At 51.4% G+C, this 26,824-nt stretch overlaps 1 protein-coding gene across 1 annotated transcript in view; it reads right to left on the bottom strand.

Annotated features, from left to right (window-relative positions):
- GALNT14 (polypeptide N-acetylgalactosaminyltransferase 14) overlaps positions 1-24,426 on the bottom strand; it is a 108,289-nt gene extending 83,863 nt beyond the window's left edge. Inside the window, exon 1 of the mRNA XM_086629950.1 lies at positions 24,298-24,426. Coding sequence (XP_086486076.1) covers positions 24,298-24,426 — 129 coding nt within the window. The remainder of the gene's footprint in view (positions 1-24,297) is intronic.
- Positions 24,427-26,824: the final 2,398 nt, after the last annotated feature.

Genomic DNA, 26,824 nt, shown 5'->3' with positions numbered 1-26,824 from the left:
ACAGCAGGGCTGCCCAGAACAGCAGCAGCGCTGCGTCACTAAATGTTCCATCCCTGATGGGAGTCCTGATGGTAAAGACCTGGGGAAAACTACAGGTGAGTGAGCACATGGACATCTCTTCTGGTACCCTGCTGCTCCCTGCATGCTCCCATCTTCTCCTTTAACGCCTGCACGGACCCTTCTCCCACGCGTCTGTCCAGTCCCTACTGAGCTCACTCAGGCTCTCAGCGCCGAGAAGATGCTGTCGCAACCTTATGTCCGCCCGCATTGAACTTGCCCCCTGCCAGCTTCCTTTGATGACCTTCAGCTTTTGTCCGGGAAAGACGGGAGGTGTTTCCTATCCGCTCTTTCTCGGCCATTAACTATCTTCCCGGCTTCCAACTGTTGTGGTTTAACCAGGCTGGCAACTAAATGCCACACAACTGCTCGCTCACCCTCCCCCACCCCCAGGGGATGGGGAAGAGAATTAAAGGCAAAAAGGGAAGGAGACCCAGGTATTGAGATAAGAACAATTTAACGCTACTAATTATAATATAACATATATATAATGAATAAATATATGTATAATGATAATAATATATACAAAAAAGCGATGCACAGTGTAATTGCTCACCTCCTGGTGACCAAGGCCCAGCCTAGCCCGGCTAATGATCCCGAAACAGGTAAGTCCCAACATCGCAATCCCAGATGAGGAAGCGGCCCAAAAGAGAGTGAGAAAGCGAGAGTGCACTCTGGGAGTCCAAAAGTGAGAGCTCCCAGAAAAGCAAAAAACCCTTCTTTCCAGTTAACCCATTTTGTACTGGACATAACGCTGCATAATGTGGAATACTCCATTGGCCAATTTGGCCCTTAATCCTAAATCTAAATTCAAATCATAAGGGGAGTCGTGGACCCTCTGTCCTGGTCATGTTCCTCCCTATCCTGTTGTGCTCCTGCACACTGGCAAGAACACGGGAAGCTGAAAGGTCCCTGAGGTCTCAGTGCCAACTATAAACACCAGTGCGCTATCAACTTTCTTCTCATAACAAATCTCAGACTAAAACCAAAACACAGGGCTCTTCTAGCTGCTAGGAAGAACAACTAACTCTGTCCCAGCCGAAACCAGGACACCAACACAACCCACTCTCCTCCATCCCCAGTTAGCCTACTTCTTGCAGAGAAGCCATCCCAAAGCCTTGATCACCCCATGTCCTCCCTCTCTGCACCATTCCCAGTTGTACAGCCCTCTTCCCCGAGTCGGCAGGGAGCAAACGGCAGGAAGGATTCACATGGCCTGCCTGCCCTTCCTTCTTGACCGTCCATGGTTCACCAGCAATGCAACCACCCTGCCCACCACACTCCAGCCCTCGGGGCTTGCTACAGGGCCGGCTGCGTTCCCCGAGCATCACTCACCTCCACCAGCAGCATGGAAAAACCCACACACAAGTCACCTGGGAGAGGCTGTTCAACAGTCCCATCCTCTGCTTCTCTACTTGAATATCTACCAAATCACAAGCAGCAGAAGCCTCGTTATTCTAAGAGTCCAGGATGCTAAAAGGCACGGGGGTTGTGGGAGCAGGGTACATCAGGACAAGATGTTCTTCCCCATCGAGATGGGAATCAAAACCACAAGGCATTCTACGGGGGCTCTGCTATTTCCAGCGCCACAGCTGAGCTGTGGCAGGCTCGATTTGGCTTATCCCTCATCCCCTGCCCGGCACCTGCCGAACAGGAATGGGCAGCCAAGGCTACTGGAGCGGGGCTCTGCCGCTGGCACCGGGCTAATCCCACTGTCCTCTTACTTTCTGAGACAAAAGTAGTGAACACAGGGAATAAAATTAAAATTCTTCTTTGTGTTTCGATTTAACATTTTATCCGTATTGGAAGCAGCAGGGAAAACACGTGGGAAATGTGAAGAGTAGTCGCTCTGGCTCAATAGCAGGAGAAGCCAAAAGAAACACCAGGGCATCTAGGGCAAGGTCTGTGAGGCTCATTTTAAAATGTTCCCTCCGCCAACACGGATAAATATTTGAGCAAAAAATACTACAGAAAAATCCAGTTGACTCACGAAGAGCAAGCGCGTTAAATGTAGAAAATAAATGAAATAATTAAAGGGCAAAAGAAATGGGATTTTAGCCCTGCTTTGAGCATAATTTCCATTACAGTCTTACGTGGGGAGCTACCAAGCTGCTTTTAACTCTTGGAGTGGGTGAAGCAGGTGGCAAAGCGAGCTCTTGCCATGCTCCCAGGCCATATTTCCTCTCCGTTGGGAAGCACGGAGCATTGGGGCTGGTGCGGGACCATGCCCTTGACCACTGCCCCACACCCCTGGGGCGCAGCATAGCCTCACCCAGGGCTCCCCATGCCTTCTCCATGTCACAATATGACACCTGAAGTGCAGAGACAGTAACTGCTTTGCCCTTAGCCGCCCAGAAAATCTCCATGGGATATAAACCCACCGGAAACATGCTATAAGCTGTTAGCTCAACCGCTGGGCTCTCCCAGAGCTGTAGGTATATGTGGCAGCTCTTTGGGTACAGTGCAATGCAAGCTTTTAAAAAAAAAAAAAAATCCAAGCTCTAAATAGACTCAAAGATCTTAGGACAGGCTGAAATTCAGGCTACAGACGTTACGGCCAGATGCTGTTACTGCCAGGAGCCAAGCCCTGCAATTTAAAGGTGCCCTGGCACTAACCCATCCCAAACGCGGCTCCCGGCCTCTGTCGCGCTCATAAATTACACCAGGCGAAAAGGGCAAGCTCCAAGCATCTGCATCGCTTTCAGGAGCTCAGTGCTGATCCAGTGTACCAAGGCTTCCACCGGTCCCCAGGCAGAGCAGGGATGCTGCAGGCTCAGACCGGCGGGAAAGTCCAAGGCTACCCAGGAATCAGAGAACCGCATGCTCCTCCGCTCGTAGAAATTAGTCCCCAATATTGAAGCAGGAAAAACTTGTGGTCAGGCTGTGCTGGCAGGTGCCTCCTGTGGCTGGGGGAACAGCCAGGCTGTCAGTCACACTTTGCCATCCATCCCAACGGCTCTCTCCTTCCACGGCCTGCAAGGTGCAGCAGGCGGAGGATGCGAGCAGTAGGGAAATAGCTACGGAGAGGACAAACTCAGATCCAGGCTCTTTCACTAACATCCCTCCCTTTTCTTCCACCAACTCGCCCTCAAAAAAAGGTCCCTTCCGCTTTCTGGAGTGGCATCCTCAGAGCCTCCGCTGCCTCGACACAGGGGCAACCTGGGCAGCCCACAGAGGTGAAACAGGAGAAATGACTTTAAAATGTGTTTCGATGTCTGCGATCAGGAGGCTGAGAACCAGCAGCATCAGCTCCCTCGATAATACGCAGTGCCTGAGGCTACACGGCTCATCTTGGCAACAACCCCTCCCTCTCAGCTACAGAAAACCTATATATAAGAAAACATACATACATTTATATATATATACACACACATATATATACATGATTTTCCTAGTATTTTGCCTTTTCTAAACAGTCCAGTAAAGCATCACGGATTCACTTTTCCCAAGCAGGAGACCAACATGTCCACAGCTAAGCAGCGTCCCCCGCTCGCCATGCCACTCTCCTCTCCGTCCTGAGCCCCAGGCACCTTCTCTTCTCTCTCTATCAGTGCTGCTGGAAGTCACGGAGAGGAGGATTAAATCACTATGGCAAAAGTAATTGAAACAGATCTGAAATATTCCTAATCTTTGTCAGGCCACTTTCTTTATATTTATCCCGGTATCAGCTTTACAGGGATGGAAGAGAGAAGAACTTGCTTCCCTCAGCAAGTTTGCTGATGACACCAAGCTATGTGGTGTGGTTGACACACTGGAGGGAAGGGATGTCATCCAGAGGGACCTTGACAGACTGGAGACGTGAGCCCAGGTGAACCTCATGATATTCAACAAGGCTAAGTGCAAGGTCCTGCACACGGGTGGGGGCAATCCCAAGCACAAATACAGGCTGGGCGGAGAATGGATTGAGAGCAGCTCTGAGGAGAAGGACTTGGGGTGTTGGTTGAGGAGAAGCTCAACATGAGCCGGCAATGTGCACTGGCAGCCCAGAAAGCCAACTGTGTCCTGGGCTGCATCAAAAGAAGTGTGGCCAGCAGGTCGAGGGAGGTGATTCCGCCTCTCTACTCTGCTCTCGTGAGACCCCACCTGCAGTATCATGTTCAGCTCTGGGCTCCCTAACATAAGGACATGGAGCTGTTGGAGTGGGTCCAGAGGAGGGCCACAAAGATTATTTGAGGGCTGGAACACCTCTGCTATGAAGACAGGCTGAGAGAGTTGGGGTTGTTCAGCCTGGAGAAGAGGAGGCTCTGCGGAGATCGTCAAGCAGCCTTCCAGTCCCTAAAAGCAGGTCTACAAGAAAGCTGGAGAGGGACTTTTTACAAGGGTGTGTAGTGATAGGACAAGGGGCAATGGCTTTAAACTGAAAGAAGGGAGATTTAGATTAGACAAAAGGAAGAAATTCTTCACTCTGAGGGTGGTGAGGCACTGGAACAGGTTGCCCAGAGGGATGCCCCATCCCCGGAAGTGTTCAAGGCCAGGCTGGATGAGGCTTTGAGCAACCTGATCTAGTAGAAGGTGTTTCTGCCCATGGCAGGGGGGGTTGGAACTAGATGATCTTTAAGGTCCCTTCCAACCCAAACCATTCTATGATTCTATAAGTACATGCCTAGGGCTGCCAGGCCACAAAAGGCACAGTCACCCAAATGGCAGGGACAAATACAAGCAGTTAATAACAGGGTTGTGGTTATGCACGGGCTTGCACTTTCCTTGGTCGTGAGTGATGTCTCTTGCTGACAATGGGCTCCACACCCCTGTCGTAGCCACCAGTGCTACTAATGTCTCCTTCAACATGTCCGTTATGTACCATGCTTGCAGTAGGACCATGGGGAGGAGGAGGTGATGCTGGGTGACATCAGTCGGTCCCTTCCGAGGAGTGTGAAGCATTGGGATGCCACTCTGCACCCCAAGGCACACCAACCACTGCAGGTGCCCCCTGAAGCACCTCCTCAGCTCCCAGGGTGGCCATACTCAATCCGAATCATCAAATTTGCCCCCTCTTCCCTGTGCTGTAGAGTGACCCTTAGAAAATCTAGTAATACTGAAAGGGCTGGCCCGTTGCTTTTCCTGCCTCACTTCAAGGTGTGCAGCTTGATTTTGGTTTTAATGGCAAAGCCCCCACATCCTGCAAACCAAACGTCGCTGGAATCGCAACCGGAAAGTAAAACCACCTATCAATGAAAATCAAAGCACCTCACTGCCAAAACTAAGCGAGACGCACAAAGCAAGGAGCTTAAGTTAGGAGGAGGGGAAACGGAAATTACATTAATAGCATATTTTCATTCCTCATAACGTGAGAGAGGCTGGTAATGACAGCGGAAGGTGAGGTGCCCTCAGCCTGAGAAGACACGGCTGTTTATGAAACCATCTGGCTGTCAGCTGCTCCAACACCACGCGAAGGGAAAGCGCGAACGGCCGCAGTGCTGTGCCAGCTGCAGGCAGGCTAGAGCTGGGCAGGAGGGTGTTCCATCCTCCCCCTGGCAGTGGGGGAGGCGAAAAAAATCCAGAAATTGTTTGCATTATGGCCAGAAGTAGCATGTATGAATGAATGTATGAAGTAGTACGAATCCGCAGTTCATAGGGTGTTGTTTTGGTTTTTTTTACTGTATGTAACTTGTTTATTTAGGAAGAGTTTTATAAGTCATCGCTTTCTCAAAAGTGGGCACCAAGTAACGGCTAGAGGAGAGTATTTCTCTGCTTTTAAGCAAGTATTGCACAGAAATTATCAGATCTATTCAATGGGCTGTTGAAATAGTATAACGTCAGCCTCTTATGCTATCCTGGTTCCTAATGATTTCATTAACCAAAGAGCTGGAAGCAGATCAACTTGGCATTCCTGGTCTCTGCAATTACATTCTGCTCAGACACAAGCAGGAGCTATATCTGAACAGCAACAAGTAGGATGGTATTTAATGCCCACCTCTTTCCCTTGACATTGTCTGGATTGAAACAGAGTCCTAGTGCCATTTACCGGCAGTGAAACTAATAGGATTCTGTAAAAATCAATCCATAAATGCACAGACGCTAAGATGAATGGTTTCCTTTCTCTCCAGCTTAAGGGAGGGCTCTTTTATGGATATCTATATGCGAGCGTAAAAATTTCAGGAACAACTTTTCTAGGCCTTCATTAAGTTCAAGGGGATTTTTGTAGAGAAGACTACTTTAAAAGAAACTGCTATTTCACACCACAGCTCGTTATTACCCACAAACCTAAACGAGCGACATTCGTGAGAGCTGCCCCGACTGCTCTGTGTTTCCACCAGGCACCCAGGAGCCACAGGGGGAAAAACAAGCTCAAGGTTAGGAAAGACACCGAGCTCCATGCGCAACACAGGAGCTATCAAACTGAAACGACTTGCCATGCCGTCATCCAACAGCATCCCTGTCCCTTCGGAAGCAGCCGCCACACCTGCAAAAGAACACTGCTGATGGTAAAATGCTGCCCAGGCTTGTCCCCAGGGACCCCAAGAAAGCCACAGCACCAGTCTGCCCTGTTGGGAGGGGCTGTGTCGGTGGAGGGTTCCCAGAGGGGAGAAATAAATTCATTAACTGGGACTGAGTGCTTTTGGGCAGGCCAAGGTGAACGTTACTTGATAAAACGTTCAATGAAAGCAAATGGAAAAAAATGAAATATTTCTTCCTCGCCCTACCCACTGTGTTAATGGCAGGGTTTGGGGGTTGGGTGTTTTTGGAGGAGGCAAAAAGACTGCGTGACCTGTTTCTCGCTCCTGAAAACAAAAGTTTATCAGAGCAGCCTGAAAAGTGGAGAGATTATTCAGATTTCTGCCTCCATGAGGATATTTCTTCCAAGACCACTTTCCTGAAAGTGTCGCAGTAATTCCTGCCCTGGAAGCGAGATAGGGATGCCGGGCAAAGCCCTGCATTGCTCACCAAAGCAGCTCTGCATCCCCTTCTCACCTCCCAAGTGGCACAGGCTTTGGGGTTGGCCCTAAGTCCCAGTTTGGCGTCCCCCTTCTGCAGGCAGGGACACTGCCATGCGACACCCCCCAGCATCAGCCCCCCCCCCCCCCCCCCCCCCCCCCCCCCCCCCCCCCCCCAACTCTGATTTCATGGGTACCGCCCAGACACAACAACTCTGCCAGCACTGAGGGCTGAAAATAGATGGGTGGACAAGAGCCAGGTGAGGCACACACGGTCCATAAAACCACGTCTCCAATCCCACCTGATCCACAGGGGACATGAGCTCCCCCAGCTTTCTGCAGCAGAGGAGGAGGAGATGGTGACGCCACAGACCAGCCAGTAACGTTGACATAAAGAGGACTAACCCCTTGGTTAGTTTGCTGGGATCGCCCCTGGGAAAAGCCAAAAGGCAGAAGGCTACTAGCACATCACCAGATCCTCTACCAGGAATAATTTTCCACAGGGCTTACAACTAATGAGAACATAAATTGGGATAAAGGGCAAAAAACGTACATCCCAGCCCTTTGCACATCGGCAGCGATCTGTCTTGTCGCTGGCAATTTAAAATCTTCAGGAAGATGTAGCTCTGCTGTAGGGAAAAATATCTCCTAAGTGCTGCCGGTCATGACAGATCCCGAGGCACACAGCAGAAGTTCACCACAGCCTCCTGGCCAACAGCCAGGCTCGCAGAATTGAATTTCGTCTCACCCCCTTTCACCTCCTCCTTCAGCCACAGAGGCTTTTCTTCATCTCTCTTACCTCGCGTTTCACTTCCAAGGGCGTGGGACTAGAGCAGTGAGGTCCACTGCTGAAATCCCCCTCTCTCCCTGCAGAAAACCTTCCATGACCCACTTTAGTTTCTTCCAGGCCAGGACCCATCCCAGTGAGATGTCCAAAACTCAGCAGCATACTCAAGACGGGGACATGCTCCAGAACGACCAACCAGTGTCACAATCTCATTAACGTTACAAACTCTTGGCTTTCCCCTCTGATTTCTACTTTTTCCCCCATCGAGAACGACAGTTCTCCAATGACTTCAGCTGAATTTAGTTCATTTTTAGTTAAACTGGCTAAGATTTTGCTAAATATAGCTAAGTAGCTAATTTTACAAAGCATCCCCCCGTTAAATCTTCCCGGGCCTCCAAGTCCCTTTCTATAAAAAGAGAATCGTTAACACCAGTTCGTCTCCAGATGACAGAGGCTTTAAATCACTGCCACCTGACATCTGGTTTGCGGCCCACAGGGAGCCACCGGGCTCCCTTCAGCTCCGAGGGGATAATTACCCACTGGTGGAGATGCCACGGACTCAGCTCCACACACCCTTCTCCATCCCCAACGCATGGGCCAGGGCTGAGGGACAAGGTCTGGGCAGCCCAGGGACCCAGAAACCAAACACCGCTGCTGCCCGCAGAAATCAGTAGAAGACTTAAGCCGTGGGGGCTGTCAGCTTTTCATCAGTAGGAAAGTGCTTTAAAATTAAACAAAAAAAAAAAAGGGAAATCCAGCTAAGGCAGGCAGCAAACGGAGAGGTTGCAACCTTAAGAGCTGCAGAGACATTCAAACAATAGTATGTCAGCTCAAACCTTCCTCGCAGCTGTAGATGGCAAGACTATAAATTGGCCTATGATTTAGCTCCATTTGGTGCCCTCGATTCAGCCCCACACCTCAGCACACGCTGCAGATACCGGCTTTCAACCTTATCTCCACCACCCATTAGCTGCTGTCAGCAAGCGAGGGGGGCAGCGGGGTGCCAGCAGCTCCGCACACGTGGGAACCCCCTTTTCCTTCACCAAGCAGGTCCCATTGCAGCACCTGGAGTCTTCACTAGGAGCACACTGCTCTGTCAAGGGGCCTTGGTCAAGGTATGTATTTAATTTCATAGCCCATCTGTTGTCGAGTACACTTCTTCCCGTTTTTTTTTTTTCCCATTTTTCCCTTTTTTTTGTTTCCGCTTTTTTTTTTTCCTCCTTTTTTTATCTACTCCCCCTCAGTTCACATTACAGCCATCATTTATCTTCACAGCACCAGAAAGCTGATTTATTGCCTCGATCAACGCAGCTCTGGCATGAGCTGTGTGAAAAAGGCAAGCATCGAGCCCAACACAAAACAGGGACCCGGCCATGGGAGCCTGGCAGGACGAGAGGGAGTGACAGGGCAGAAAATTATCCCGTGAGCCAAGAGAACCAACAGCACAATTTTCTTCATTCTCCCTCATTGTGGCAAATCTGCAAGGACATGGCAATACCGGGACAGACGAACAGACATCCTGCCAAGCACTCCTGGAAGACAGGAGGTTTGAGGTTGAGCATTCTAAGAGCGGAACAGATTTGGGCAAGAGGATTTTTTTTTTTCCCCCCTAATCAGGCAGCGGAGAATCATAGAATCATAGAATGGTTTGGGTTGGAAGAGACCTTAAAGATCATCTAGTTCCAATTCCCCTGCGATGGGCAGGGACACCTTCCACCAGATCAGGTTGCTCCATCAGGATCAACTCAAAGCATTTCTGCTAAGAACCTAATTTGCTCTCCCCTCTCCTAACGAACAGTGTGACAAGCTCAAAAAAAAAAAAAAATCGATGGAGGCTCAGCGAACCCTGAGCGAAGCCTCCCGCCAGCGCCCAGCCAGGCGTCCCCACCGCGCTGCTCTCTCTAACCAAAACCGACAGCGGAGCAAATAACCGACAGGTTCGTTAACAGCCACCCCATCAGGACTCCTCTCACTGAGACCCCATGAAAACAAGCCACGTAAACAAGGTGTTCATGGAGGCGTCAGCCTTCTCCCTGGCAGTGCCAGTGCAGAAGAGAGGAGCTGCTGAGGCTGTAGTGGCATCTCCGGGAACTGGCCTCAGGAAAGTCCCCAGCATTTCCCCATGGACAAGCATGTTGGGCTTAGCACCTCAAAGCCTTCCAAAGCCCCATAAGCTAAAAATCTGAGTCTTTATGGCCAGATGGATGCAGCATATTTTGGGGCTGAACGGGAAGCAGCAGGACACCTCCAAGACAAGCCACCCACTCACGATACCTGTGGCTGAGTGCGGAAACAGGCAGCGGAGAGAGGACATGGCGACAGGGGATCAAGAGTGGGGGCAGGGTACCAAGTGAAAGCAGGTATGAGTGCTTTCACGAGTGAAGCAGGGTACCAAGAAACTGCTTTTGGCTCTTTTCCTGAAGACACCTGGCAGGCTGAAGCCTCCCCTTGCAGCAGCTGAGGCTGCGCACGAGGGACAAGGCATTGACGGGGAAATGGTCGTGTCCCGGTGCAAGCCAAGGAAAGTCAGGAGCTGGGATGACGGCCCAGGCATGGCGGGGAACAGACACTCCCCCAAAACAACACTGACCAATGTGAAGAGGAAAAAAAAAACACATAAACAACAGGGAGCAGCTTCCCCTCAGCATCTGGAGAGGTTCAGATGGAGTGGGGCCCTTTCACCACCAGCAGCTGCTGGCTTCAGCTCCAGATGCCTCCCCACATCACCACCGTAGCACCCCTGTCACTCCTCCATTTGCTGCACTACCAAGTATATATCAACATCTCTCTGTCTCAAAAAAAAATTGTTTGCTGCTTTTCCCATCCACACCTGAAAAGGACACGAGGAGAAGCAGTGTGGACACCCCACGTTGTCCTGACATCCCCCAGCTCCTCTCCCTCACGGTGCCCTGTTCTCTTAACCTCCTCGCAAGAGGCTCGTTTCCCGTCTCACCCCACAGCTCTGAACCATTCCCTCTGCTTTCATTCACTTAAACGACGCCGTCGTTTAAGAGATGGAGAGAAAAGGAGGTGGGAGAAGGGGAGAGATGTAACTCTGCCTTTGAATCTCCTGGCTGGAGGGGCTTCACGCACTATTCGAGGCAGCATCGGTGATTTAATGGTCGGTGGGACGCTATTGCAAACAGCAGCAGACAGCGGAGCCCGCAGCAGTACCGCGCTCTCTAACAGCAGGAATATGAACGGCATTTAACGGCCCTTGTCATCACACCGCGGCTCCTCGCAGGAGCGCAGCCAGGCAGCGCGATGGAAGGCACTAAACCATACTGCCGGCTTAGCAGACGTTGCTGTACTCCGTACGGCATCCGAAACCAGCCCCAGTTACAGAAAAGCGAGTGTCGGCCCCCCGCTTTTGCTTTCTCTCAAATCTAATCCCACACGGCGAAAGCCCTTAAGCACGTGCTGGGATCGACCAGGTGGCTTTAAAGCCTCCTTCAGTCCAAGCCGGCCCCGCGTGGAATTTGGGTCCCTGTAACACGGAGCAAACATTGAGACCCTCAGCCAATTAATCTCTTGCACCTGTGTTTGATGCACTGGGAAGGGATTACCGCGGGAGGGAAAAACAAAATCCTGAGGAAGGCATGAGTTTAGCTGCACCTTGGAAATAGAGACGTATCACACTTCTCAGGTCAAGCATTAGTCCGTTCTCAAGGGAAAGAGATCCCCAGCTTTTAAGCTTTCAAAACTTTTACTTTTTTATTAGACTAATATCATTCAGAAAAAATTTCCTGCATTTTTGATGCAGAAACGGCCAGTTATCTATTGCAGCCTACCGGAATGAAACGCCTGTGAAGTACAGTCGGTCCTGGCCTACGGACTTGAAACACAGTTTCTGGAAATAAGGAGAAAAAAAAGTGGGAATTCATCTGCTTTATCTTTCAGATACAGCAATGGCTGCTAGTTCTGCCCGAAGATGGGGAGAACATCTCCAGCCCCAAGCTTGCATTCAGAAAGAGAGATGCTGGCTTGCCCAAGGCCATACACACATCTGGTGCTAACGCCCAAACCAGTGGTAATACCAGGAGATCTGCATCAAAAATTAGTCAATTCCAGTTGATATTTACCTATAGAAACTCAGAATTGTTTGGCTGTGAGAGGGCGCAGGCATGTTTCGGCTGGACTAACACCCACATTGCCAGGTGCTCCCACCTCCACAGTTATCTCAAGGCAGCCTGTGACCCAGAGGGAAGGGAAATAACCACCTGGCCTTTCATCCAGACCTTTAACTATTCAGCTTCTATTGACACAACATTAATTGAAGCAGAGTAAGCTTTCACTCCATATGTGGGTGCCTGCACGCAGGCACCACTAAGATTAAAAGGTGTAAATTACACTTTATTTAAAATAATGAGCTCATTTCCAGCTATCGCACAGGCAAACCCCTGTGCTGGACCTGTATATGCTGCTTCATCTACGGCAAGTGCCTTTATACCAGCTCCTGCCCCAGCTCTACAACTGCGGTCCAAGTTCACCGCTCTGCTTAAACGGCAGACGTACAGGGGTCTGGGTAAACGGTAGAGGTCATAGAATCATCTTTTTTCCTTGGAGTCAGGGTAATCTGCTCTGGCATCACACTATTTTTATCACAGAAACACGGAAAGTGTTCTTCACGTCTAGGACGCATCCAGTGTCAGGACTTGGCCACAATGCCAGCAGCGGGACCTGATCTCCAAAGGATGCGATAAAGCACCAAGAAGCAAAGAAATCCTGTTTTACGGAACACCGCTTCTGCCCGTTGGGGAAGGTCAACTGCGCTTCACCTCCCAGCAGCCGGTGCCCTCGAGTGCCGACACGTTTTCCTCCTGCCTCGCTCACACAAGCAGAGCTTCTGCTGCTTGCAAAGGCCACATTGGAGCTGACTTTCCCTCACTGATGCTGCCTCCAGAAGGGAAGGTGTCCTCACCTCCCCAAGGCCTGTGGTGCCCCAAGCGAAGAACATCTGAACCACCTTCCCCAGCGTTCAGATGCCTGCCACAGCTCACTCTCACATTGCAAGGTAGATTGTGTTTGTATTTTACGTTTGATTTTTGGAAATGTCGTGTTTCTTGAAAGCACAGGTGCATCCAGGAGGTCCTTGTTGAGGAGATACATCCATATCTCCATGCAGTAACGCAGGCCACGTCACCAGCAGCCGCAGCAACCACCAACATATCGCTCTCCTCATCATCTGATTCTCTTTTTTTTGCCACTTGCAAGTCTAATTTCACATTTTGGCTATTTCATTCAAAAATGTCCTGGCTGGTTTTCTACTGCAGGGGGACTGAGGTTAGGGCAGGGAGAACCAGACTCTCTTTCAAATAACAAAATGAGGGAAGAAAAAGTTTCGGTCCTGTTACAAAATCCTGGTGATGTCTGTTTTGAGACATCCTTCCTTCTCCAATCTCTGGGGCTGGGACTTCAAATCGGGCCGGTGACGGCCTCTCTAATGGGCTTAGATATTTCACTTTTCCCCCGGGAATGCCACCAAACCAGGCAAAGCGAGAAGCCTTTGCAAAGCCTGATTTTACACAATCACCCAATGCTCCCTAAGACCACAGTAGCTGAAGTCTCAGCACATTTCAGGCTGTTTGTAGGCTTGACCTTCTAACAGTTTCTAGAGATGATCAAATCCTTCACGTAACACCTCTGCAAGGAGGACATACATCCTTATTTCTCCAGGAGCTGTGCAAATACAGTTATTAAGCCGAGGGCTTCACGAGTATCGAGCATGACAGAAAAGTCTGCGTGGAAGTATCCTCCATGTTATCCTCCATCTACAGTCTCCGCAATCAGCAGGGAACAGTGAGGAATAAAACAAAACAGTTGCTTGAAAAGGGAGCAGAGGCCATCCAGCACGCTGCGTGGGTACTCTTGTACATCATCGCATCAGAGAGGATTCGAACTAGACGCACTTCAAGGGGCTAAATAAAAGCGGTGATGGGTACGGCAGCACGCTCCACTTTAAAACCTCAGTCCGGCTCCTCGTAGAATCACAGAAAGTTTTGGGTTGGAAGGGACCTCAAAGATCATCTACTACCAACCCCCCCTGCCATGGGCAGGGACACCTTCCTCTAGATTTCAAACACCCAGAACAGTATTTTTGTGGATACTTAATTATATGGAAAAAATGTCAAAACTTAAGGAAAAAAAAAGTCAAATTGATTTTCCTTCTCGCTTCCCAGAATTTCAACCCCACAGCAAAATCGCTGATAAGGGCGTCTCAAGACGCGTGCCATTCCTCTGCCACAGCAAGCTGTCCATCTGTCCGTTCGTCCACCCCTCCCTTGCTCCATGCCATGGCAGCAGGGAAGGGAGAGCTGGTGCTGGCCGGCCCCAGGCAATGCTTGTCACCTCCTTCACCCCAAAATCGGCTCCTCCCATGCCACGGCCAGCAGACAGGATGGCTGGGCTGAGCCCTCATCCCCAGGGGCTTGCAGGGTGGTTGGGTTTTTTTTCTTTTTTTAAGAGATCTAAACCAGAGACCTTCCTGCAGGATAGGAAGGCAGAACGGGAAGGCTCTTCACGCAGCGTTTCGCAATATCACGAGGAGCACACCATATGCAGCCTACACGCCGTACACGGTTTAACTCTGAGCATTATATGGATATTCATCCGTTTTGATCCCAGTCGCAGGAGCAGATGGCTGGTTAATGCATATTCGAGTCTCTCTCTCTCTCCAAATTACACCGTATTATCACGCCAAGAAAACACAACGGGCATTATAAACGCCACGGCTCTTCCCTGCTCCCTCCCCATCCAGCTCCACTCTTGCTGAAAGGCAGGAGCGTGGGACACAATATCTTCTCTCCCAGCTCTGCTCCGGGACACAGCTCCAGCACCTCCCCTGCACCTTCCCACCGGAAAAAAAAAACACACCTTCCCCAACCAGACCCCAAGTTTCGCATTTCAGCTGGGTGAGGTCAAAGCGCAAAGGGGCTGCATCCCAACCATCACTGAGGCAGATCCCAAAGGATACTAGAGGAACATTATTCCATCCTGAAGGACCACAAATCAACCCATGGGGTAGAGCAGATTACCCTGACTCAGACGAAAAAACATCTTTTAAAAAAAATAAATAACAATACATAAAAGAATGAATGTTTATTAAAAGAAGTGAGCCAAGCCACTGAACATGAGCCTGCTGTCACCTGTAACTCCTCCCTCCCATCTTTTCTGTGTCTCACCTAACGCAAGCAACTAAAAATTCAATGCACAAGAAATAAAAGACGCACACGAACTCTCCCTGGCCCGGGGGGGCTGCGAGTGGGGCCGGCGCCACCGAACATACTCGTGTCTCATTTGTGAGCCGCATGTCTCCGTAACGCGTTATGAGGGGTGTTTGTAACCAGCGGGTGCCGACAGCGGTCCTTGAGGAGGCAACGGTGTGTGTCTAAATGCAGGCAAAGCTATTTAGAAAGCCAGGACGAAGCAGTCTTGCTCTCCTTACTTGGGACAAATTACATCCTTTGGACTTATTCCTTCAGTGCCTTCAGGAAAAAAAAAAAAAAAAAAAAAATTCGTCTCAATTTCCTTGGCTCTGCGAACAATATTTAGAGAATAGAAGGTGATTTCAGAGCTCGTTTAGTTTTGCACCACACGAACCCTGTTCTCCTCATATCACTCTCTAATCAGGTTTATTGTTGGTATTTCCACTAGAAAACCAAGGAGGGGGAAGGACTAAAACCCTCAGTCATGCTTGAGACAGAGGAGGAGGAAAAAAAATAATAAAAAAAAAATAATCTATCTTTCCCTTGTCTTTCAGGCTGATCTGAAAATGAACCTGTTCGGTTGCTGGATCAATTCTTTTCTGGCACTGCACTTCCCATAGTTCTTTCCGAGACGAGATGCAATCATTAGCTCACTTGCTCCTCCAAATAACACCACAAAGCCAAAGCTCGAGCTGCTTTGCGGTAAATCACTAATTTTTGCGTATGTGCAGCAAGGCAGGGTTTGGTGGGGCACACGAGGTCCCCAGCCAGTCCCATGGGTGCCACCACCAATGTCTCTGTCCCATCTGACTGAGGACAGTCCCCAATCCAATGCGTCCCCACCATGAAGAAATGAAGCTGACACATTGTCTTCCAAAAACGCTTCTCTGTGACATGCAAAGGACCACTGCACCTCTTTTGTTCCCTCAGGGCTGCAGTAAGAGTCAATTAAAGCTCATAAGGAGCTTCCAAACACAATCGAAGGCAAACTATTAGTGCTACTAATGCCGCCTCCATAAACAAAGCGGTGAACTCCTACTGAACCTGTCACCACTGATCATTTTCCAAAGGCACATGTTAAGGATGAGAAATCATCCTCCTCCCAGCATCCTTGTGTCACAGGCATCCACAGCCTGAGCCCCTCTGGGACACCCAACACCCATCCTACTGTGGGTGGCTTCCCAGGTACCCTATAGACAGATCTAGCCTGACCTAGGGTTGCCCTCCCCACCAGAGAGAGCAGTGTGTATACGGGAAAACCTATAGGGAGCCCAGCTTCCTCAGCTCCTCTGGAATTACATAGGAAGAACGGAGCAATAGTGATTTAGATGAGCAGAAGATGGGGCCTCAAGATCTCCTCCTTGGCTCACTCTTCCTGTAACGCTGACTCCTGCTGAGATTTTGGAACCAAAAAGGGGAAAGAGGGTGGGAAATCAATTTAATTGCAGCTTAGTAAGCAACTGTGCTAAGTGTTGCTGGCAAAATCTGCACATTTCACTGTGAGAGAAAGGGGGGGAAAATGGCTTTTTCATTGCATGGGAAAGTGGATTCAGAGCAAAACCCCCCCCCCATCATCTGATCCTCCTCACCCCTTCCTTCTTTAAACAGGAGGAAGCCAGCAAGAAACACACAGCCAACGCCAGCAATCTCCCGCTCGCGCTACTCCAATTAATAGTCAATCCGCAGCGTCCTTTGTCGTTAGGCTACACGTAATTACCCCTTCACGCAAACGTCTTTCTTAAACAGATCCTCCTTTTGCTTTCTCTGCGGATACATTCCCCATAATTGGTTTTATTGCACCAAACGCTGGGCTGCCCTCACGGAAGGGTAACACTTAGAACTGCCTTTCTCTCTGCCAGCTGCAGTAGGTTGCTTTTGCATTTCCATGGCTTCTCCGGAGCTTGCTTTTTCCACCGGGAAGAGACTCGAGCAGGGAGAGGCACCGATCCGGCATCCTGCGGGCTGCACGCGCCAGATGCGCGCGTCCACAGATCCAAGTGAAAACACTCAGCTCGCAACACCTCTGCTCAAACCCTGTATTCAGCTATCCAGGGATTTGCCAGCTAGGGACAATAATGCTGCGCCTGTGCTTATATGAACTTATAAGCTGGTGCTATTTACCAAGGCTGCCTCTCCCAGCATCTGTGCTTGCCCAGTCTGTGCCTGCTGAACCACAGCGGTTCAGCAGACCATGGTCTGCCCTGGTCTCTACCCCTACAGCCAATGCCTCAGCTTTGGGAGGGAAAGAAAAACTCTAGTCCCGGTACTGTAAAATGCTCCGCAGACCTGCCTTCCCCAGGCACAGCCATTCATAGCCCTCACCCCGCAGACAACCCGTGTGCCAGGTCCCATCTGCCCATGGGGACGCAGGGATCACGCCACAGAGCTAGGGTCAAGAGACGCCTTGGCAGAGCGAGAGGAGGCAAACTCAGCCAAGATAGGCCCTGGGCCATGAGCACATCAAAATAAATCATAGAATCATAGAATCGTTTGAGTTGGAAGGGATCTTAAATATCATCTAGTTCCAACCCTCCTACCATGGGCACGGACACCTTCCAATACATCAGGCTACTCAAAGCCTCATCCAACCTGGCCTTGAACACCTCCAGGGATGAGGCAGACACAACTTCTCTGGGCAATCAGTTCCAGTGCTTCACCACTCTCACTGTAAAAAAATTTCTTCCTTATATCTAATCTAAACCTCCCCTCTTTCAGTTTAAAGTCATTGCCCCTTGTCCTATCCCTCCACGCCCTTGTAAAAAGTCCCTCTCCAGCTTTCTTGTAGGCCCCCTTTCTCTTATCGTGGAAAGGAAGAGTGAGAAAGACAGCCTGGGTTTCTGAGTAAATAATCCATCTCTGTACATATCCGAGGTGGCAGAAGGATAAATGGGAAAAAACATCTTCCCTCATAGCCAGCACCTTTCTCAAGCGTGGAGACACTTCCAACATACGTGCTGTGCCTTTGACACCTTGGCATCCAGACACAGAGCTGACATCGCAGACCTCCCTGCTCAAAAGCAGGACTCTTTTGTCAAGCCCACCCCTAAGGGTCACCAAGGGCTCAGCACCACGAGCCAGAACTAAGCCCTCCTAAACATCCAGCTGCAGGGACAAGGGCAAGGGCCCTTCCCTGTCCCGTACTGAGGGGATACCAGTACGCCATGTCACGCCAGCTGGCAAGGGACACTGCAGCCTGCAGCGATGCTGCTGGCAGCGTGCAGCATGCTCCACAGGGACTCTGCCAGGAGAAGTGGATCACAAGAGAGACCGTGATGCTCCTGAGCTCAGCTCACTCCAGGAGCACCACAACCTCCTCCGGAGCTCAGTAGTGGGACTTTTCCAGCTCCTTCTATCCTTCCAGAGCCGAATAAAAAGTATTTTTCTCCTTCTCAACACCTCCTGTCAACAAGACACATGCCAGCTCTGTAGAAATTTAGGTAGTGTCTTACCAGCAAAGAAGCAGAATCCTTGCATCCTCTCCCCCCTTCCCTGATTTTTTTTTTATTTTTAAAGCACCAAGCTCGGAAAGGTACCTGGACATCCCGATGCTCACTGTTTTGCACAGCAAACAGGTCTTGTTCAATCAATATTTATGCCTCCATCGGTCACGGCCGCAACACAGAGTTCTACCAGAACATAATGGGGGTAAAATCCATTCATGGCACTTACCAGTGAAAAATTAACAGATTTTTCATTGACTGCTTATTGTTTCACAGGTATCTCAGAGAGCACCTTGATGCACAGTGGGTAGATGAGTTAGAGACGAATCTTTTGTCCACAGCTGGACAAATGTTTAGTAGCTAAGGTGCCTGGGAGCTGACTTCGACAGGACCCCTCACCTCGCTCCCGCTCTGTGAGGATGCAGGTGTTTGTACATAGAGGCGGCCGTTCCAAGAAAACATCTTTCCCAAACTTGCCAGAAGGAAGGCAGGCACCTGAGAAACTGCACCCATTGCCACACCAGACCTGCCCCGTCTGGTCCCACAGACGAGGAGGGCTTGGGCGTGGGCTCGTGGTTTATACTTCCAGCTCCATTGCTAATTACACTGGCAGTAGACAGCAACTGGATCCCACCCCATCTCCTGCACCATCAAAGCTTTGGATGTCCTTGAAAGCCTGGGTTTGCTCCTAAAGATTTCACTGGCAAAGTATGGCAGAAATTTCCTCTTCTCCCCCATCCTGGAGCTCCCCATGCCCCCAGCCAAGCCTCCAGCTGATACAAGCTTCCCTGGTATTAAATGCTCTGCGTTTACATTCCTGACAGCTTTGCCACTTCAATCCCTTAATTGTCAAGATTGGAATTTTTGCGGGATACACAGTTATTTTAATCTGTTAAGTGGCTCTGCTGCTATAAAACTGACAGGAATTTAATATCTGGAGACCGTCAGTTGAGCTCCAGGTGCTGAGGCTTTCTAGCTTGTGATGCTGCAGAAGGAAGCGCGGGCTGGTGCGAGGCAGACAAGCACAAAGCTGGCAAGCATCCCTTCGTGCTGAGGTCCAATCCAGCAGGGTGCTGAGCACCCCAGAGCACTTCGAGCAGGCAGCGAGGGCGCTGAGGCTCTCATCACCTCCCTCCCAGGAGCCCTTCCCCCCCAGCTGCGTTTAAACACACTCGGAAAGGAGTCGTCGCGTCGCAAACACTAGTACAAGTACTAGTACAAGTCAAGTGTATCAGGTCACTTTTTTTTTTTAAATAAAAGGAACTTTTCCTCCATAGCTTTTCTCCTGCAATCCAGCCCACGACAGACTCACTCAGAAGCTGACAGCTGTGCTTCAGCCATTCGTCAGAGGGATGATGAGGGAGGAGGGAATGAATCATAGAATGGTTAGGGTTGGAAGGGACCTCAAAGATCATCTAGTTCCAACCCCCCTGCCATGGGCAGGGACACCCTCCACTACATCAGGTCGCTCAAAGCCTCATCCAGCCTCGCCTTGAACACTTTCAGAGATGGGGCATCTACAACTTCTCTGGGCAACCTGTTCCAGTGCCTCATTGCAGAAGAGGAAAAAACCCCGCCCAAACCCAACAAAAAAACCACCTTCCTGCCCCTCCTGCACACACCGCTGGCCCCGAGCACCGGAGCCCAGACCCCCGGGCAGCCCCTCACTGCAGCAGGGCTCTGGCCACAGCCAGCTCCCTCCCCACTTTGATCTAATACGGATTCACCAGGTGGAAAAGATGAGATGACCACGGGGTTGTCACCTACCCCTCTCCTGCTCCCTCCTTAGCAACCCTCCGGGCTGCGCAGCTGCAGCCGGGCACTGGGCACCAGCACGAGCCCGGCGAGCCAGCACACTCACAAAACGCCCCTGCAGAGCCAGCTACACGTACTCCTCACAAATCAATTTGGGAATTCGCTTGTAATTAATCCTGCGTATCAGTTTCTCTCATTATTTCTTAATGTAATTAAGTTATTAATTTACACGTGTGTGTGTGTGTCCCATTCTTCCCAAAGCAAAGCAAAGGGCCGGATCTGAGGGAGGCAGGGGAGATGCCAGGCAGTAGTACGGAGCCATCAGCCTGGATTACTGAGGCACGTGCCAAGCCCCGACGCCAGCCTCCCGGCACGACTTCAGGTGGGCCACTGGCAGCCTGGTTTGCCAAGAGGGTTGAGAGATTCCAGTTCCTCTGGAGTCACCGAGAGCCAGAAGGATACAAAGTTCAATTAACCTCTCCGGATCCCAGTTTACCCAGCCGGAAAACTGCCAGGGCAGGGAGACAGGCTGGAACTAATTAACGGTTGCAAAGTATTTCAAAACCCTCCGCCAAAAGGCACGGAGGACAGGAGACATCCACAAGTCCCAGTTGATCCATAACCCCAACCAGCTCCGCGTCCTTCCACCCTCATCCATCAGACTCGGCTTTCCTGTGGGCAACGCGCCCCAGCAGAGGCAGGGACGCCGCGACGCTCCCCTTCACAGCCGATTTATAGGACTTTTAAAAAAGGGCAGGGGAAGGGCAAGTTCCGTTCACTGTGCTAACAGGGCTTGATCAGCCCTTTGGAAAAGGGAAAAAAAAAAACCAAAACTGAGTGACAGCACCAAAGGGACAGGGGAGTTTGTCCTGGCAACAACTTCATGATCCTAAATGAAGCAAGTTATGCTGTTCTACACACTACCAGCCCTGCAAGATTACTACACCCCACAGCTGGGAGGGAGTCCCACACCCTAAAATCCAGCCTCAGCCTGCTCCGGCTGCCCCAGCATGTACCGCCAGCGGCTGCAAGCAGCAGGGAGGAGGAGGAGGAGGAAGAGGGAAAGGAGGTGACAGGGATTGAGGGGAGTAAGGGCTGGCAAGAAAGAGAGCCCTCTGATCCTGCCTGCCACCGGGCAGCGGTGAGAGATGCACAGAGATGGGATTACAGGGGAAAACAGGGGGGAAGAAAAAAAAACAAAAGAGGAGGTGAAGCCAAGTGAATGACAACAGACGGCTGTGCCTGCCTTTTCGGGAGTGAGCGGCTCGGGAAAGCTCAGCTACCACCGTTGGACCAGCCCCGACCACCTGCCTCCACCGGGTGCGTGTTTTGGGGGTAGGCAGGACTCGAAGACCACGGCAGACCCCTCGCACCAAGGACCTGCTCCTCAGAGACCATGCCAATCCCAACACAGAATTCTCCAGCTGTAGGAAAAACATCACGAGCCTTCCCTTGGGAAGCTGAGCGCTTGATCTGGCACAGGATTTGGAATAAAGAGCAAGGAGGGGGGTGCAGACCAAAATAAAAGCAATGGATGGGCGAGCTCCCTGCGCAGCCGAGGGCAGCAGCTCTGTGAGCAGCAGCTCTGCCACTGGCCCTTGGCAAGCCACCAACGTGCCACGGCCAGCCAGCCGGCAAGCTTGGGCACCGTGGCCTTCCGGCATCGGATGCGTGCCACGAGCCCTGCCAGGACACAAGCACAGGCAGGAGGAGGCATTACCAGCTGGAGCCTAACTAGAAGGGTCTAAAGGTTAAATCCACACGAGGCATGATATATGGTGTGCATATGGCTGCAGACATAAAGCTCGACTGAGAAAGGAGGCAGAAGGGAGCGGGGAAGGATAGAAAAAAAAACTGCGTCGGAAAACACTGCCAGGAAACTTGTGTGGATTTGCTCCGTTTCTCCACTGCAGCTACGCTACAAAGTTTGCACTGCTGTTGGCAACCTACTGCTTCCAGTTTCTCGAGGAATTTGGGAGGATGACTCTAGCTGCTCAAGTTTTCGTCATCGGCAGCCGGTCCCACTGGCCAAGGGAATGGGACGCGCTGCTAGGCTGCTTTCTGGACCGCAGCATCCCTGCCTCTGCTACCTAAGTCAGCTCTGCGGCCGTTCAAAGGGGTTAACTGAATTGACACCACGTCCCTGTGCTCACAACCGGCTTATAATTCATACTGCTCAAAAGTGGTTTCCGAAGCCAAAAAATGGAATGCATTAAAAAAAAAAAAAAAGAATCTGCACTCTATGGATCTCAAGGGGATGCAACTGTTTTGATGGAAAATTCAGAGGAAATGAAGGAGAGGCAATTTTAGCAGTCAAATTGCTGGAGTTATGGCAACTTGGTGGTTGCAGCTTCAAAACTCAGGGCCTGATCTTGCCTGACGGGAGAAGTTTGCTTCGCCAGCTGTGGGAGCCCGGCCTCGCCCCTAACAGCGTCAGCAACCTGCACCTTGGGGTGGGGGGAGCCTTGCACGGGAGCGGAGAGGCGAAACGCGCCACAAAACAGTGGCAACTCAGCTGCAGCTGGTGCTAAGCGAGGAGCAAGGTTCATTTCAAGGAGAATACAGGAGCTCACATCAAACAGGGGAGGTCTCATTTTGCGATTTTTAAGAACGCAATTGCGATAGAAACCGACTGACACCAAAGCATAGTTATGGTTAAGAAAGTACCTGTCTTCTAACTCAGTTTTCAGTGACTTATTACCTTCCCCTGCTTAAATAAATAAATAAATGTATATATAATTATTTATTTTGAGGCCTGAAATTGCATAGATTCATTCCCCTCTGCTAGGATTGAAGGATTTCTGAAAGCCTGAAAAAAACCCTCCTCAATCATTTTTATTTAAAAAAACATGGAAAACCAATAACTCCTCAGGATGAAAAAAATCAAAGTAAGCTTTATGAGTTCTGACTTTTTTTTTTTTTCCCCCAATCGGGTCGTTAATTCAGTTGTAGAGGTGACACATATACGAGACTCTCCAAAGACCTGGCCAACACGTATAGTTGCCGTATGTCACAGGCCAAAGGCTCAGTTGGGTGTCACTGGTGCAAAAAAGGGGCCAAGGGCTCGCGCCTTTCCTCTGCCATGACAACCCTTAATCTCAGCAGATTTTCAGGACCTGGGCTCTAATTCCAATTAATGTATTCAAGATTTACAACAGTATAACTAAGAGCAGCATCTAATCCATGTCCTTTGGAAAGTTAACCCTCAGCTAAGGTCAGGCTGCTCTCAGTCGTTAGAGAGGACACAGGACCTTGTTCAAACACAGCTGCTTCACAGCTCCCCAGCTTTTCGCAGCGTTTGGGCAGGGCAGCTCCTCTGTTTCACTCCCTGTGCCGAGAGGGATGCTCTTCGCATCTCTCCCGTGCTGTCACACCGGTGAACTCCGGGGAATCAAATATGACACAGAAATAGGCGATCGCAAACGCGCCCTTCTTCCACCCAGGCTGAGTGTGACAGGGCAACGCTCCTGCCATGTCTCCAAACAAAACCAGTCATTAAAAGCGCCAGTGATTTAACCCGGCCGATGTACCTGCAGCTCTGGCAGTCCATGTGCCCCAACCACAGACCACCACCCAAACACTTCCCTCTCGTCTCGCCCCGGGGACAGGATCGAACCCTTCTTGTTTAGGAAAGGGCTCGGAAACCCTGCATGACCCACGGGGGAAAGGAGTCGCCCGTCCCCCCATGCGTGACACAAAACACGTGCTTCGTTTTCTTGGGGTGTGCCGGTCCCCCCGCTTCCTGGGGACCTCCCAGGCCCGAAGTGAAGGATGCTCCAAGCTGGCGGCAGGGCAGAGGGCTGGGACCACCGGAGCCTCTGCCAACCCCGGCGACACCTGCGGCTCGGGGAGCCCCGACGGCTGCAGCCCCCGGTGAACCAGAGCGAGAGGTGACGGCTGGGACTGTCGCTGCCCGAGGCGGTATGGCGGGGGGGGGGGAGGGGGCGGCGACGACGGGACGGGACGGCTACAGCGGGGGTAATTAACCGGGGAGAGGGGGTAAGGAAAGGGCTTGACCGCGCCCCCCCCCGGCACAGAGCCGGTGCAAAACTTTAAGGGGATCGCGATGGGCCGGGAGACCCGAAAACCGCCGGGAACTTCTTCCCCGGGCGGCAGCGCGCCGTGCCCGCCGCCCGCGTCCCGCCGGGGCGGCCCCGACCCCAGCGCCCGTTCCTTACCTCCGGCGTGCGCCCCTCGGCTCCCGCCGCCTCCAACTTCCTCCTCGCCCCGAAGAAGAAGAGGAGGAGGGCGGCGAGCCAGAGCACCCCCAGCAGAGACAGCGCCAGCCGCCGCGTCGGCCGCCTCATCCTCGGGAGGGGTGGGAAAAGTCCGGGGGGAAGGGGGGGTGAAGGGCCAGAAGGGCTGTAGGGGAGGCGGGAGGCGCCTCCGAGGGCAGCGGGCGCGGGGTTAGGCAGGGAGGAGGGTCTCGCCAGCCCGCCTCGGAGCCGGCGATGCGAGTCCCGGGCTGTGCATGCTCTGCAGGGGAGGGGAGGGGAGGAGGAAGAGGAGGAGGCGCCGGGAGGAGGGGGGGGCTGGAGCCGGTGCCGGAGCCGCTCGCCGGGAGAAGGTGCTAACGCGCAGGCAGCCGGGCTGGCACCCCGGGCCCGGCGGGGGAAGCTGCGGGGCCGCGCCGCTGCCCTGCCCGCTCCGCCGGGGACCGCACCGCGCCGCGCCGGCGGGGATGCGGCCGCCCGGGGACGGCGGCACCGAGCACACCGCGGGGAAGGGAGGGGTGTAACCGGGGACGCCCATCCCTCTCCTTTCCCGCGCATCGCGCCGAGGGCCCGGGCCACTTCCCGGCGCCCCCCGAGCCGAGCGCGGAAGGACGCGCGGGGCCGGGCAGCGCCGCCTTGAAGTTGGCCCGTCCCGGTCCCCGTCCGGCCGTGGGGCGAAGGGAGGCCACCGTTCACCAACACACAGAGGAGGCTCAGACATGAAGGGAAGATTAATTTATCCGATTGAAACAGCAGGGGAAATGCAGGTAGGTGGAATTTAATTACTGGATTTGGAAAAGAAGATGTGAGTCTCCAGAGCTGTCAAGAACACTTAAAAAATAAAATCATAATCATCAACGCGGAGCAGGGTTGGCTCTAGGTAAGCTGGCAGCAGCTCGCTGCCAGGCTGTGGTCCTGGGGGAAAGGCCCTCAGCCATCAGCCCTGTCCCCTGGGGTGTTCCCTGCTGGCTCCACACACAGCCCTGGCACAGTGTGCGCGTCCACTCAGGGCAGCCAAAGTGGGAATTACAGACATTGCTAAGGAGGAAAAAAAACACCAGAACAGGACTTCGGAAAAGAGCTGCCTCGCCCAGCTGTCCCTGCTCACCTGCCCACCCCACTGCTCTTCTGATCCTGCCACTGACAAGTATCGCACGAGCTGAGCAATCCCTTGCAGAAGACATTAGAGAATAAATTAAGTATCGGAGCAGATGTGAGTCATTCATGTTAGTACAAAAACTATAGAACAAACCCCATAAAAACAGGAATCCATGCATAAAGTAACATATGGAACGAATCGGAGATAAGATGTCAAATGCTGGAAAGTCCGATGCACATGTTGTAAACAACCTCTCCTATGCGTTTCCCACACACTCCTCCTGGTTTTATTATTTCCTGCAGTTGTTTTCTGTCACTTGCTAATTTATCATTTGTGATCTCCATCCTCTGTCCTCCCCTGATTTATTTCCAGGGCTCAGTAAGCCCTTCTCCCCTAACATAATCCGTGCCTCTCAGGCCCAACATTCACAGAAAGATGCCAAGATAAAAAATTCATTAGCATCCACAAAAAGGGACATTTCTCTTTCTTTGTTTTAAGGCCGTCTGACTTTGAAACGCCTTTACCAGAACGATGAAATCCAGGTCCAGCAGGGAGGCTTAGGTTGAACTTTCTTTTACAATGGCAGCAACACAGCCAAGCAGGAGCAGAACTAAGCTGGTGGGAAGAGAGCAGAAAGCCCTCTTGCCCTGGTGAGCCACCAGCCCAGCGTCACATGGAAAGCCTGTGGCAGCCCAAAAATGCCACCTCTTCCCATAGTGTGCATCATTTGTTGTACCAATTAACCTTCCTCAGCCCCATGCTTGGGGTAGCTGAACCATCACACCGCAGCTCTGCCACCATGAGAGGACCAACCTAGAGAGGACCTGCAGGTGGATGCAGGTGTTGCTCTCTTACTCCAACTGTTGGCTTATGCTTTCTCCTGAAAGCTAAGGTGAAGCATCTGAGCAACTTTCAGCAGCTGAGGCACATCGATGGTGGCTTTTCATATGGCTTATAGTTGTCTTCTTGGCATGGGCTGGTTGCTGCCGCTTGCATACCTCCCTCTAACCCCTTTGGGACAGGAGTGGCTTTCTGACCAAAAAGATCGTCTTGCCATAAGTAGAAAGTAGGTGCTGGTGTTTTCCTGGCAGGGATGAAGCAACATCGGCTGCTGTAATGAAGCGTTTCCCTGATACATTTGCAGAGGGTGCTGAGCTTTTCCTACCAGACCTCGTTCCATGCTAGGAGAGCTTTTCCAGATAAAGGCACCTGGGTGTTAGCATTCAAAGCTGGATTAAAAACCTTGTCATTTTCGTAGGTCAGACTTTCAGAGGAAGTTATTACAAAATACAGGGGGGGAAATACAGAAAATATCAGAGAAATACATTACAAATTAGATTACAGGTAAGGTAATAAATAGGACAGAGCTGACAAAAATGCAATCAGATAATG

The sequence above is a fragment of the Tauraco erythrolophus genome, chromosome 2 (genome assembly GCF_009769465.1).
Source record: "Tauraco erythrolophus isolate bTauEry1 chromosome 2, bTauEry1.pri, whole genome shotgun sequence".
NCBI lineage: Eukaryota > Metazoa > Chordata > Aves > Musophagiformes > Musophagidae > Tauraco > Tauraco erythrolophus.
This window is presented reverse-complemented; position numbering and strand designations above follow the sequence as displayed.